The sequence below is a fragment of the Podarcis raffonei genome, chromosome 3 (genome assembly GCF_027172205.1).
Source record: "Podarcis raffonei isolate rPodRaf1 chromosome 3, rPodRaf1.pri, whole genome shotgun sequence".
NCBI classification, from domain to species: domain Eukaryota; kingdom Metazoa; phylum Chordata; class Lepidosauria; order Squamata; family Lacertidae; genus Podarcis; species Podarcis raffonei.
In genome coordinates, this window is record NC_070604.1 from 23692941 (window position 1) to 23706969 (window position 14029).

General features: G+C 40.8%; 1 protein-coding gene across 2 annotated transcripts in view; it reads right to left on the bottom strand.

Annotated features, from left to right (window-relative positions):
* Positions 1-14029, bottom strand: part of CSMD1 (CUB and Sushi multiple domains 1) — a 949519-nt gene that overhangs the window by 17292 nt on the left and 918198 nt on the right. Inside the window, exons 62-65 of one of the 2 annotated variants that reach the window (XM_053380818.1) lie at positions 10909-10982; positions 9410-9521; positions 7333-7512; positions 3412-3456 (exon numbers count right to left, since the gene is read on the bottom strand). In XM_053380818.1, coding sequence (XP_053236793.1) covers positions 3412-3456; positions 7333-7512; positions 9410-9521; positions 10909-10982 — 411 coding nt within the window. The remainder of the gene's footprint in view (positions 1-3411; positions 3457-7332; positions 7513-9409; positions 9522-10908; positions 10983-14029) is intronic. The other variant, XM_053380819.1, reaches the window with a different exon arrangement.

Genomic DNA, 14029 nt, shown 5'->3' on the forward strand with positions numbered 1-14029 from the left:
GCCTCCCGCTGCCTTCGCACCGCCAGAGCACAATTTCTGTTCTCATCCTGAAGCAAAGTTCTTAACCCGAGGTACTATTTCTGGGTTAGCGGAGTCTGTAACCTGAAGCATATGTAACCCGAGGTACCACTGTATCTCAAAATCAGCTCATAAGTGATCTCAGATGACAAAGGCGTTGACTTTGAGACATAGGAAACATACTTTGCATGTAAGACTGTTTCAATAAATAAATACATGCTGCACATTCAACACTAGAGACACAATGCAGAGACTGCAAGACTGTGACACAAACCAAGAAAAGACAACTTGCACGGTTGTTCCCTACCCTACTCATTTGACTAAACTTATGCAGTGAGAAAAAGATTCAACTACAGTAGCGTGGTAGTTAATAACTATTAATGAGTGCACAATGAATTACTCCACAACAAATTTGCTCAGATGGAAGTTTAAAATCTTATACAACTTGGTATAGTAGAAAGGAGATTCATACATTCAATGAGGGCACTATTGAGCCAACATGATGGAGTGGCACAAGTTATTCCCTTCCTTCACTCAGGATTTCCCCTCCACCACTTCAGTGTGAACTGAGACCTTTGTATGGACAACCAGGTTGAACAAGGTGTCAATGCAAGGGAGCACTTATGAGGAGTACAGTTTGCACTGCAAAGCATCTGCACACCAGAAAGAAAAGACTGAGAGCTACTCTTCTACTATGTTGTTGAAGCTCGGCCCCCAGCTGAATGTATGAACTGCAGCAGAGAAAAGTAGAGCCATATATATATTTGCTTTTCAGGTAGTCTGGTCATTAGTAGAAGGCAATGCCTAATTCTTATATGCACTCATTTCCTACGGTGATGGTCTAATGAACTCTGCAGAACTGGTGTATCTCCATGGTTATTGCACAAACACACTTGAGCAGAGCCAAGCACTTCTCCCCCTAGGAACCAGTGTAAATTTCACTTAATGTGCTGCAAGTTATGTTTTGGGGAAATTAAGTGAACTGAGCTCGATGATGGGCTGGATCTAAACAATTTTGAGCAAAAGGAAAACAATTGCTGCTAACACTCTTGCATACAAGAGTTCACACAGTGTCAGAATAGGGAGGCTATGTTGCTTCCTTTTGCGCAAGCAGAACAACACCTTGGGATTTTATTTCATTTGCGGTGTCCTAGCACAAGGTGCTAGGGACACGGGTGGCGCTGTGGGTTAAACCACAGAGCCTAGGACTTGCCGATCAGAAGGTCGGCGGTTCGAATCCCCGTGACTGGGTGAGCTCCCGTTGCTCAGTCCCTGCTCCTGCCAACCTATAAGTTTGAAAGCATGTCAGAGTGCAAGTAGATAAATAGGTACCGTTCCGGCGGGAAGGTAAATGGCGTTTCCATGTGCTGCTCTGGTTCGCCAGAAGCGGCTTAGTCATGCTGGCCACATGACCCGGAAGCTGTATGCCGGCTCCCTTGGCCAATAAAGCGAGATGAGCGCCGCAACCCCAGAGTCGGCCACGACTGGACCTAATGGTCAGGGGTCCCTTTACCTTTTACCTTTAGCACAAGGTGCATAACGAAAGTCACACAAATTGAATACATTTTCTGCATATAGAATGGATCCAAGTTTACGTCAGCAATAACTATCTTAATGAAACTGCTCACGGGGGTGGTGGTATTTAACACAGATTGAAATCTAGGTAGTTTTTGTTGTTTTCAGCATAAAAAGGGTGGCACAGCCAATCACAACTTCTAATGTGAACTACCTATATATTACATGTGTCTGCAAACATGTTTTTGTCCCATCCACATTTACATTTTTAGGTTATACAATGTGTGGAGTCGCCCCAAGTCTGTGTTACACGGAACTAGTCTGAGGACGTGCCACTTTCTTCTTCCTCCATTTAGGAGACAGGTAAAGTGTCAACTCTACTATCTGCTTTGAAAAGTGGTTTTCCCATTGCAATTGTAACAAAATGTGCCAACAAGTGCTGTGAGTTTAACATTTACTCATATAAAGTTATGCAACTTTAAGCAGATTTAGGCAAAAGTTTAAACTTCATTTCCAAATCTAAATTTTAGAATACATTTTTTTATTGTGAACTTGAACATTCATAAGATGAAAATGAAATAGATTTTACCTGAAATCTCAGTATAATGCAATTCTACTTTCATTATAAGGCTCTCCATTATAGTGCACTGTCTGATATAAAGCAACTTTATCTAGCGCCTTGTGTTTAATATGTAAAATTACTCTTTTGGTATAGGCCTAGTTCTCACTGAAACAAGAATGTATGGGTTATACTACCTCAGATTGCAGGTGGAGATGCATATGATTGAGGGTATAAGTGTATTTTAGGAATGCTTGGGAATTATTATTATTATTTGGGGGGGGAGGGGAGTAATCTTAATCCCAAAGACAACACAACTGACCTGGAGCCCTTAAATGCACTTGTGAATGAGAATGCCGAAATCTACTCTTCTCTTACTTAGGGCCCATGTTCCATGGCCTACCTTTTAAAAACTGGTTCTACATACTTGGAATGACCACGAAGAGTAGCAGTTGTTGAATGCCTTGAAAATCAGTCTGAAAATACCTACAAGGGGATTTGATGTACTATCCCTCTTCTGAACTTGATAGGGGTGAGGGGTGGGGAGATACCTGCCCCTATGTACCCTTCCATGAAAACATCCCCCCCCATATAGTGTCAAAGGAGGGATGGCATGTCATCACAGCCTGTCATCCCAAGGACTTTTGAAGCCCTTTTGCAAGCCATGTTGGCATCTGCTATGCTTTCTAGCCATGTCAAGTGGCTAGTACATGTTGAATAATGGAGGGAGGGTGGTGAAAAGCCAACTCTTGGACCACCTGGTAAAGGTAAGAATTTTTTTAAATACCATACGTAGATGGAATGGATCAGTCTTCATATTGGCCATGTGTGAAATTGACACGAAATAAATTTAGTCCATTTGTGTCCATTCTCTCCACGCAGGAAACTATAATGGAGCATTAGAATCCTTCGTTTTCTATGTGGATACATTTTTTCCTTATGGAGTGGTATTCAGTCATATGATCCCCGACCTGTAGCCTATAGTAGTATAACCCAGACATTGATTTACTGTCTCCATGAAAGCTAAGCCATACAAACATCTTCGATTATGCCACATAAGAGGACATTGTATTAAAGGCTATATATATATATATATATATATATATACACGCACAGAGAGAGAGACAGAGAGAGAGTTGTGTCATGACCAATTTCGGACAGCAATTTTTATATGCCAGTACTTTTGTGAAATTGTTTCGTTTTGTCATTTGTAATGAAATGATTCATTTGAAAGTTAGAAAGAATTTTGCTGTATGAGAAACACTGGACTAGAGAGCGATTTAATGTATTTAGTTCTAAAACTGTTCTCGTATACAAACCTGGAGTTTTAGTTATTGTTTCATTAACTTCTCTCACTCCTTTACCTACAAGTAAAAAAACAAATTATCATTTTTATGAACATACTGAGTTATGTATAGAATGTTGATACATCATTCTTGATTGAGGCAATTGTGTGTTCTCCAATACGCCTACCATTTATAGCAGAAGTAAAATCTATATTACATATCCAAGCAGTTATAATTCTACACACTCATCAGAGAGGGGGGAAAAAGAATGAGATGGAAATCTCCAGGGAGTCCATTTGTATTGTGGCAAGCTTGCTGATTGCAGAAATAATTACTGCACTCATTTCTAAAAAATGATTAGTTTTATATCAGCTACAGTGTTGTAAAAGAGAGCCTTATATTGGTGACAAAGATGTTGCACCTGTATGTCCATCATTATTATTACATATATACATACTTGTAACCTACAATTAAATTATACTGAACTAATTGTATAATACCCCAGGAACTGCCAAGACAATGACAACGCTTCATAATACATGCCAGCTGTGGTGGATAAATCTTTGGCATGTGTGCTATATTACAGAGTGGTACTTAAGTGTGCACTGCAATGCATACATGGCCACCAGGTATTGGGGTGACGTTGCCACTAATCTACTAATAACACAATCCTAGGCATAATAACTCTGAAGTAGGTCCCATTGTACCCAATTGGGCTCACACCCTACTAAGTGTGTTGCAGATTCCAGCCCAAGACTAGAATGGAGAGAGGGGCAAGGGGCAGTTCAATAGAGGGAAGCAGGCAGATCTGCAAGCCTGATTCTGTTCCCTAGGCAGATCCTAGGCTTTCATCCTTCTCTCCAGAAATAACACAGACACCTGCTGCCTTTGATACTTGTGACACCCATAGTTTGCCTAATTGTTTTAGGATTGTTCAGCAGAAAGCTTGAATTCTGAAATGCATCTCAGATTGTTCCATCAGAATCTATTAATTTATTGATATATCTGCTGTGTAAGAATGCTGTCTGAGAAATTAAATCTTATAGGGGCTTTTGTTCAGGTTGGTTTTAGGCACATTGTTAAATGGCAAGGAGCAGAGCTCATTCTCAAACAAGTTGAATTAGGTAATGTTACGGGGTTGAAGACCCATGGGCAAATTTTGACCAGGGTGTCACAAAATCTATCTCTTTGTTGTGCTGCTAATTCTTACTAGAATGAGACATGTGGATTGTTTATAAAAGAAACATGTAGATTTATACAAAAACATTGTTTTTCATATAAATGAAAAACAAAAAAAAATACATATTTATTTGATCCAGTATTCTTGCAGGACCCATCAATCATTTCATAATTTGACATCTTTAGTACTATATATACATTAAACACTAAAAGACAACACATGAAAAACTGTAATACTGTGACATAGACTGAGATTCAGGGAAGCTTAGTTGCAACACCCCCCCACCCCCACCCCATTCAAGCCCAACCTAGCTATGTTTGATATATAGGAGAGTGCTACTTACTTGTCATTCTTCCTTGAGAGGGTGGGGACACACCATGTAATTCATAAGATGGTCACGCAGAGTGTCCATCTGACCTGACAGGAAACTATAGCAAGTAGCGTCAAGAGTTGTGGAGACCTTCCTCCAACCAAGTGTGAGAGGCAAGTCAGGCTATATCATGCCAGAGGGAGGCTAAATCATATAGAGTTCAGCTTCTCCTTATTTCTAAGGGCAAGTCCCATTCTTAAGACTGCTGCACAAAGACGAGGCAGCACACATTTGTTGCACTATGAGAAATTCCTGAAGAAGTATAAGCACACACTGACTCATAAGAGGCTACCCTTCAAGAGATACAGCAGGTGCCAAGATGCCATGTTTAACCTCCAACTGAACCCTAAATCAGAAACACTGTGAAGCACAAATGATTTTGGAAGATAAAAACACAGAAAGCTGAGGGCAAAATACACATCACATGCAATTGTATGAAACTTTGTCCCAATATCTGCTTGTTTTACATGGCCTTTGTCTACTATTGATGATAAAGGACTAAAGAGTAGTGGTTACACCATATTTAATCCACTGGAAGGGTCAGGGGACATGAGGTAATTCAATCAGAAATCACTGCAGCCTTTCAGCCTTTTTTTAAATAATAAAAAAAATCAATATGCCACCAGTTGCATGGAGAGAAATGCTCTCACCACCCACATCATAATGATTGGAAGGAGAAAACACATAGATACATATTGCACAAAACAACAAATATTTTCCGTTAGAAACTTGGAACAAATCCCTGCCCACGGACAAGCAAGATTCTTGTCTGCTGCAGGCAGACTCCTTTCAAGCAAAGGTATGCCAAATTTGTATCTTGGGTTGCATTTCCACTTGTACAGCTGTAAAGCCCCCTTCAATTTTTCTAATAGTAGTTTTAACTGAAAAGTTCTATACACAATGAAGTGAATGAAGATTGGTTTCTTTGGGAGCTTCAGTGAGCAATGCCCCATGGACTAGGTCAGGGACAAAACAATTCTCTGGAGACTTAGAAAAAACCAGCCTTTAGGGATCTGAGATTAATGTCCAAGAGTGACAAAAAGAAGAGAAACACTTTCAATATTCATACGTATTTCGGCTGTTTGAAGAAAGGTCGTCCCTTGTCAAAAGAAATCATAACTCGGGGCAATTCAGCTCAGCATACAGCCTCTAAATGAGATATCTAGCAGATTTCTAGCACTGCCCCACTGCGTACAGTGGATATGGATGTTTTAACACATTTCAAGGGAAAGTCAGGATGAATATCAGGGGTTGTCACTGTTTCCTATAGGAAAGCACAATCTGAAAGAAAGTCTAGGCTTGATTTTAAGACTTGATTCCGCCTCATGGATAATGGGGGAGTAAGCAGGGGTGTGTTTGTAGGTATTGATAAGGTCGCAAATTCCATCCTGGCCACTCAATTACATGGTAGAAATGCTCACTGGCACTTTGAAGGTTGATGTGTGGTTGAAGTTGAGAAGTGGCTACTGGATATCACCAAGGTGCCTCTATGTGTTTTGTGCCTGTAGCACAGGACTGCTGCTCCAGTGGCGAGCCTGCAACTCCTCCAAGGAACTCTTAGGTTCAGAGCAGTTCAGAGCATATGACTGGCTCTTTGGAAGCCATGAGGCTAGTTAAAGCAGGGACACACAGTGTATCTATTTTTGTGCATGAAAGACACCTGGAAATGGTCTCCATCCTAGCATCGTGATTACAAGAACATACAATTTCAGCATGGTCAGCTACTGCAGATGTTCTGCTAAAGTAACAAGGCATAAGGAGATACAGCAGCTCATGCAGGGGAAGAAGTAAATCTGCATCGCCAGTACTATGAGCTTTACAAGCTGTGTCTTCCATGGGTGCATTCCCGGAGACACTGCAGGTAAGGGTTCCAGGGTTGGCAAAGCCCTGAGGTGAGGTGAGACTCCCAAATTTGGGCAGAGGGTCAGTGGAGGGGACTGGCAATGTGAGCTGCTGGGCTGCTCCTGGTTTGCTGGCCACTGGTCCATCTGCTCCTATCCCCCCCCCCCAAGAGAAGGAAATAAGGTCCCCAGCTAAGTGCATATACGGTCACAGGCTTTAAGCAGCCCCATCAGCCTGATAGGCTCTCAACAACTCTTGTAACTGCTTGCCAGAGTTTCCCAAAAGGTAGCCCAGCCCATTCAAGAAGCTGAACACCTACACGCATGACTTGTGGGGCAAAGAAGAAACATATACACTCCTCAGTCTTGAAAATGGCACGTCGATCTCACAGGTTCATTGCTACTTTTATCATTCTATACATAGGAAAGGGAGACTAATGCAATATTTTGAAACATAGCAGGCCTGATTCACATCACAGCGCACATTTTTTATTATTATGCATGAGCTTGGACTTGTTAGCAAGTAGAAACTAATTGAAGCATTATTTTCATCAGTAACTTACTTTTACAAACCGGTGACTTTCCTGTCCATTTCATATCTGGCTTACACGTTCGGTGTTCTGATCCACCGGCAAGGAAAAATCCTGGCTGACACGTATACACCAAAGTGTAGCCTAAGGTGGGCAGATCAATTGCTTTCACATCCACGTTTGCAGGTGTCTCTGGCTGCCTGCAAGCATGAGCTGAAAGTTTGAAAAATATATATATATCAGCAAAGTATATATCCAAATCCAGAAAAATGCAATGAACGTGTTGTTACTGTAAGCAAAAATGTAGTCAACTCCCATGTTATGAATAGCTTGGCATGTTTTTTCTGTGTTGCAGGTGAACATGTTTTTGACAAAGAAGCAATGTGAGCGAGAAATGTAAAATAAGTTGGACTCGAGGGTATTCAGAACACCTTCTTTCCCCGCACATGGAAGATTATTAGGAAGGTAACAGAGAAAAAGAAAAGGAAAGCTAAACCACACGTCATTGCAAATTAGGCTGTGATCAGTACTATGAATTACTGAGCTGTCTGCTTCACTTCCATTTCAGTGACTCAAAGAACCTTGAAAATTACACAGTGATTTCTGTGCTAAATAAATTCATTATAAACCTCTGCAAAATAAAGGTTCCATAGAAAGGTTTTTACTATGCTACACTGGTTGTACAAGCCACTGTAAGTATACTTCTCTTCTTCTTTGTCCTCTGCTCATTCACAGCATCTCAAAGTTAATTTGAAATAAGATAAGAACCTAAGGTCAGTCTTACTTCACATCAATGTACTTTACTGAATATGCTCTCTGATGTCTTCTTTTTTGTCTTCTAGCTGTCATAAAAAAATCTAAATATATTAATCTTCAAGCATTTCATGCAGAGCCTGGGACATTTGCCTGACACTTAATCACACTTTGACTATAGGGCTAGGGATGGAGGATGCCCCTTTCTGGGGCCAAGAGCCACAGTCACGTCAGCACTGAATTTCTTGGAATGGAACAGAATGACAGGGGGGAAGCAATACTGGAAGAAAAAGCCAGATTGCAATTGTGCATGCAATCACATTACTGCTTTTTTGCAATGCTTTTTCCATGTGCAGCTATGTTTTGTTAATGGGGGACAGGAAATCATGAGAAAACTAAACTAAGGAAAGAAATGCATGCACCAGTCTGATAAAAATGTTTGTCTGTGGTGTGTTTACACACACACACACACACAGAGAGAGAGAGAGAGAGAGAGAGGGAGAGAGAAAGAGAAATTAAGAATTCCTAATGTATTGGTTGCACTTCAGAAACAAGTGTGGGTAATTCAGAACTCCAAAATCCAGGAAGAAAACCAACTGAGTGTAATTTTTGAAGAACCCAGTCCTTATCTAAAACAAGACTTCCTTCCCACTTCCACACATCTAAGGGTATATGATAATTATGGCATAGTTGTTGTTGTTTAGTTGTTTAGTCATGTCCGACTCTTCGTGACCCCATGGACCAGAGCACGCCAGGCACTCCTGTCTTCCACTGCCTTCCGCAGCTTGATCAAACTCATGTTCGTAGCTTCGAGAACACTGTCCAACCATCTCGTCCTCTGTCCCCTTCTCCTTGTGCCCTCCATCTTTCCCAGCATCAGGGTGTTTTCCAGGGAGTCTTCTCTTCTCATGAGGTGGCCAAAGTATTGGAGCCTCAGCTTCACGATCTGTCCTTCCAGTGAGCACTCAGGGCTGATTTCCTTAAGAATGGATAGGTTTGATCTTCTTACAGTCCATGAGACTCTTAAGGGTCTCCTCCAGCACCATAACTCAAAAGCATCAATTCTGCAGCGATCAGCCTTCTTTATGGTCCAGCTCTCACTGGTCCAGAAATCTCCCGTCACATAAGAGGACATGTACATGTTAGCAAATGCAACATGTACACAAGCCCTGAGCTAGAATGCGCCACAGTTGCCTGGATCACCAAGCAAATATTGCTTCTGGGTAGTGACCTTGTGTCAGGTATTGAAAGTGAAGTTTTTATTTTACCATCCTGTTTCTTCTTCATCATCATCATCAACAACAACATTTTCTTTAAAAAAGATACATAACTGAAGTAGTTAACATTTGTTACTTACAAATGCATTCGGGCTGTATGCCACTCCAAGTTAGATTTGCAAGACAAGTGCGTGTAGTTGACCCCTGGACGTGATAACCCTTCCTACATCTGAAAAAGACTCTGCTCCCAACCTAAAGAATTAAAAAGAAAATTTAAAAGGAGAAATAACAACAATAGAACACATAATATTCATCTCTTTGCCACAACACGAAATAACATTTTGGACATTTCCCTTCTTTTCCTTTTCCAATCAAGTCAATGAATACAGCGAGTTTCCATGGAGAAGAACACCAAATGCTTGGCACACATTACCTCTCTCCCCATTTTGTCTGTGTTTCATTGAAAACAGCTTGGTCCTCCGTGAACTGACATGTGTGACAAACACAGTGACTGTATTCCTCAATGTGAATATTCTTTTTGTTTTGTTTTAAAAGAAAAATTCTACTTTTTTGCTTTAAGGGCTGCTAAGTATGTCAGCTTATCCTACTCTTCAACTATAGCTTTAACTAATTAATGTGAAAGAGTTAGAAAGCTTTCCTTCAAGACTGATTGACTCAGGAGAAGAAACCCTGGCAGAGAAAGTTGTCCTTTCCCCATATAGATAGAGCCCATGGTAAATCACCCAACAGTCAAAGTTGCAAACATGTCGTTTTCAATTGACCAGTAACTGTATATGTGAGTTTGTGCATTCAATATTCAGTTTTGCACTAGTAAGAAAATAATACAGCAAACCATTTCACTCAGGAGAAAAATGGGGTAAGAGGAGAAGATAGATAATTGCCCAATCTTTATCATTTAAGGACTGATTATGGTTTTGCAAAGGATGAGGAAATTGGAGACAAACCTCCACAACAGATACGTTGACTTACTGACTTCTTACTGACCTTTACGGTTCACACTGTGTTAGAATTTCACTTGAAACAGTCATAAATATGCAAAATGCTAAGTCAGCTGTGGTGTTTATGTACTTTTGAAACTATTTGTCAATTGCTCTCAAGACAGACCCTCAAGTTACTGCCTTGTACCTAATTGAGAGATTATATGGAGAGCACACAATCAAGCAGTACATTGACCAATATGCATGATAATTTCCGTTTCAGTATTTGTGCTGGAGATTCATCACAATTCACCAATTAAATGAAATCACTTGACAAACTATCTGTTGCCCCCCCCCCCCAAAAAAGATCAAAAATGTTAATTGAGCACCAGCCATTCTGACTATGCTCATATTATTCTTATCGCTAAAATAAATATTGGGTGTCCTCCCCCCCGCCTTTTACTTAAAAATGCTTATGTTATAATCATTGTGAGAAGGTTTCAATGTTTCGAGCTGTTCAATGAAATCAACAGGAAGGTTCTCTTGAAAATGCTGGAAGAAGACATTTTAAAATGTATGGGCTTTTAAAAGCTGGAAACAACTCGGCACAAACCCCTAGGTTTCTAGCAGACCAAGATCGGTGCTCCTAAAGCACCATGTGCAAACAGGTCCTCTAAATGTAACAGCACCAAAAAAATTACCTCATAGCCTCTAGAACTATTCTGTATTCCATAATGGGGTGTACCAGGATCTGGGCAACTGTTGTGAGCAGGATCTGCAATTGAAAACAGAAGTGAGTAGGGAATTCATGAGGAGCCTGTTATGCAGGAATACGTTATTTAAGTCTCTCAGAGCACCTAACATATGATCAGTAAAAAGAAAACTTACATTCTACAATATATAACACAAAGGGAACAAAGTTTTTGGCCCCATTGAAATGTAGTTCTGGAGGTATCACTTGATTTTCTGTAAAGGGTTACCTTTTCTCTTTAGGAGTGAATGGCAAAGTGCTAAACTTAGGACAGTGGGAGTCCACTCCTTGCAATTTTTTTTGTACACAAAGGCTCCTTGCTGTACCCAAGCCTGTCATGCACAATGTCGACCCTAATGATAGGCATTTTGCTAAGTTGTAGTAATTTCCAATGCACAGTATTTGTAACCTTATAATCCAGAAAAAAATAGGATTTGCTACTTCCTATTTCTAGCCTGATTTTAAATTTCAACCCTAGGCAGCCACTTTAATCACGTTGTCAGTGGAATATATAATGGACTTATTTACAAAGCAAATCTTACCGGCTTCAGAACTCAGACAGATGAGAGCGTAACACATGACTTATATATAAAAAAGTGTACTTCAGCAATCAAGGGACTTTTAACTTCATCAGCAGTTTGACTGCATCTGCTAATGGGAAAATGAAACAATATCCCACCAATGGGAAAAAAATCTAGTGTGTGTGTAGAGGAACTGACTTACAGCTGCAGTGGCTGAATAAAAGTAGCAAGGAAAAATTAGACAGTGTCACCTTTGGGGAAGTGCTGTTTACAAAGGATAATTGTTACTCTAAAAACATCTCAGCTCAGATTATGAAATTCAAAATTGGATTTACTACCTCAGCATCCCATCTCCCTGAGATGAAAAATGTTCAAACATGGTTTTGTGGTTCGGTGCTGCCTACTAAAAGCAAATTGCACACACATACAGAAATACGAAGCGGTGTAAAAAAAATAATTCCTGAACTGTACCATCTTGTGGGCTCCTCCAGAATGGTGCCCCCAGCAAAGCTCTACAGACACAATTAGGCAATAATTCCACCTATTGAAAATTTGCTTTCTTTTTTAACTACTAGTAACTGGCTGATGTGCTTCCAGCAGCCACTGAAGGCAAGCTTTAGCAAATTGCCAGTGGCCTCAGCAGGCAACTGTGGTGGAAAGGTTTCAAGCACCAGGAAGTGATGTTGAAGGCTGAGGTAGGGAAAACCTGTGTCAGCTCCATGCGAGCATCAAATGTCCACACTAGGGCCAATCCTTCTCCCCACCCCTGTGTCCTGGTGCTTAAACAAAAAGAAGGGGACTCTGCCTCCTCTTTCAGTTGCCACAGAGTGACTTGCAAGCCGGTTCCCTTGGTGGACTCTCACTGGCTTTGACGGTGCTACTTTAATACAAGATATTCATTAACTCTCTAAACATCAAATGAAACCATGAAGTGTTAATACTGTTTCCCTTTCTTTTTAAAAACCTTTATGGTCTCAGTGATGTGCTAGTGAAGTTAAGAGCTCTACAGGAGATTAACATAGCTGCTAAAGCAGCCTTAAGGGTTGCAGCTGCTCAGGTGGAGAGGAAGAAAAATAAGATTCTTTTAACCGCGCAAAACTATTTCAAAAGGGGAATAGATCAGTCGCAGAGTGGAATTATTACTTTAAATGGATGGTGCTCCATGGCCAGGATTTCCTTTAACCCGAGAGCACTGGATCAGTTTAGCACCACCAACATAAAAATCAAACTCTACCCGTAGGGACAAGGTCACCTAACTGTACAGGACTGAGTTACTTGTCATTAATGCTGCATTATTTGTGAGACGGAGAAGGCAGTGGAATTGCTCTGTCTTATTGTGAAAGCTGACTGACTTTTACCCTTGCCAGGTGGGCAGACAAGAGAAGATGCGGGAGGCTGGGAAATTCCCAGCCTGGGAAATTACTGAGATGAAGAAAAATGATGGTTGAAAAATGCCTGAAAGCAAAATTCTATGCTCTCGGATAAAAGGGGCTGTTTGGGAGAGGAGGGGGGAAAGGAGTAAGCAATGTGAGAACTGAGCACAGTCCCCAAAAGAGAATATATTGTCCCAGAAAGGAAATTATAAAAGTTATCCTAGCATAAATGTTGAATGAATCAAGGAATCTGGAGTAAGGAAAAAGTAAACGGAAAATAAAACGGGGCTAGATTCAACTAAATAATTGCACAATGAGTCCCATTCTGTGGTTTTGTGTCAGGGAGCTTATTGGACAATGCATTAGAACAATTCCTTAAGCTGATCTTAATTAGAATGATTCCTTCTGTCTGCTTAGGAAGCACTTGATTTTTAAATATGAAGGCAATTGATATAGCTGCAGCAAAGCAAAAACCTCCCACAAAAATCCCATACATCCCCACTGGGCTGAATCCTGACATCAATAGGGTATACAGTGGATGCTCAGGCTGCGAACGTGATCCGTGCGGGAGGCATGTTCGCAACCCACAGTGCTGCGTCTGCGCACACATAGGTTGCGATTCGGCGCTTCTGCACATGCGCAAAGCGCGATTTAGTGCTTCTGAACATGTGCTGAAACCTGGAAGTAACCTGTTCCGGTACTTCCAGGTTTGGCACGGGGCACAACCCGAAAATGCGCAACCTGAAGCATCTGTTACCTGAGGTATGACTATACAGGTAATTTGCATTTGAATCATGTTGCCCTGATTCTTCAAAATGTGGAAAGTCTGCACTAAGAATCTCAACGGATCAGATGCATTTGATCTTATAAACTGCAGATTTATATGCCATTTTCTAAGCTTCAGCAAATCTTTATGAACACAAAGCTTTTTCCTGATTAAAAAAAAATAGGACCTTTGATGCTCAAATGGCATCAAATTCACTTGGGCCTGCTTCGTAACAAAAATTATATGAAAGAACACACACGGTTTGGATCCACAGGTGATGAAAATAAACTTATGTTCATGACCACCTGCATTCCATTGATTATCTATCATCCCATATCATTCCATCAGTCTTAAATTTTCAAGAGTGGATTGGGGGGTGGGTACAAGCAGGGAAGATGTGAGGAGGAGAGT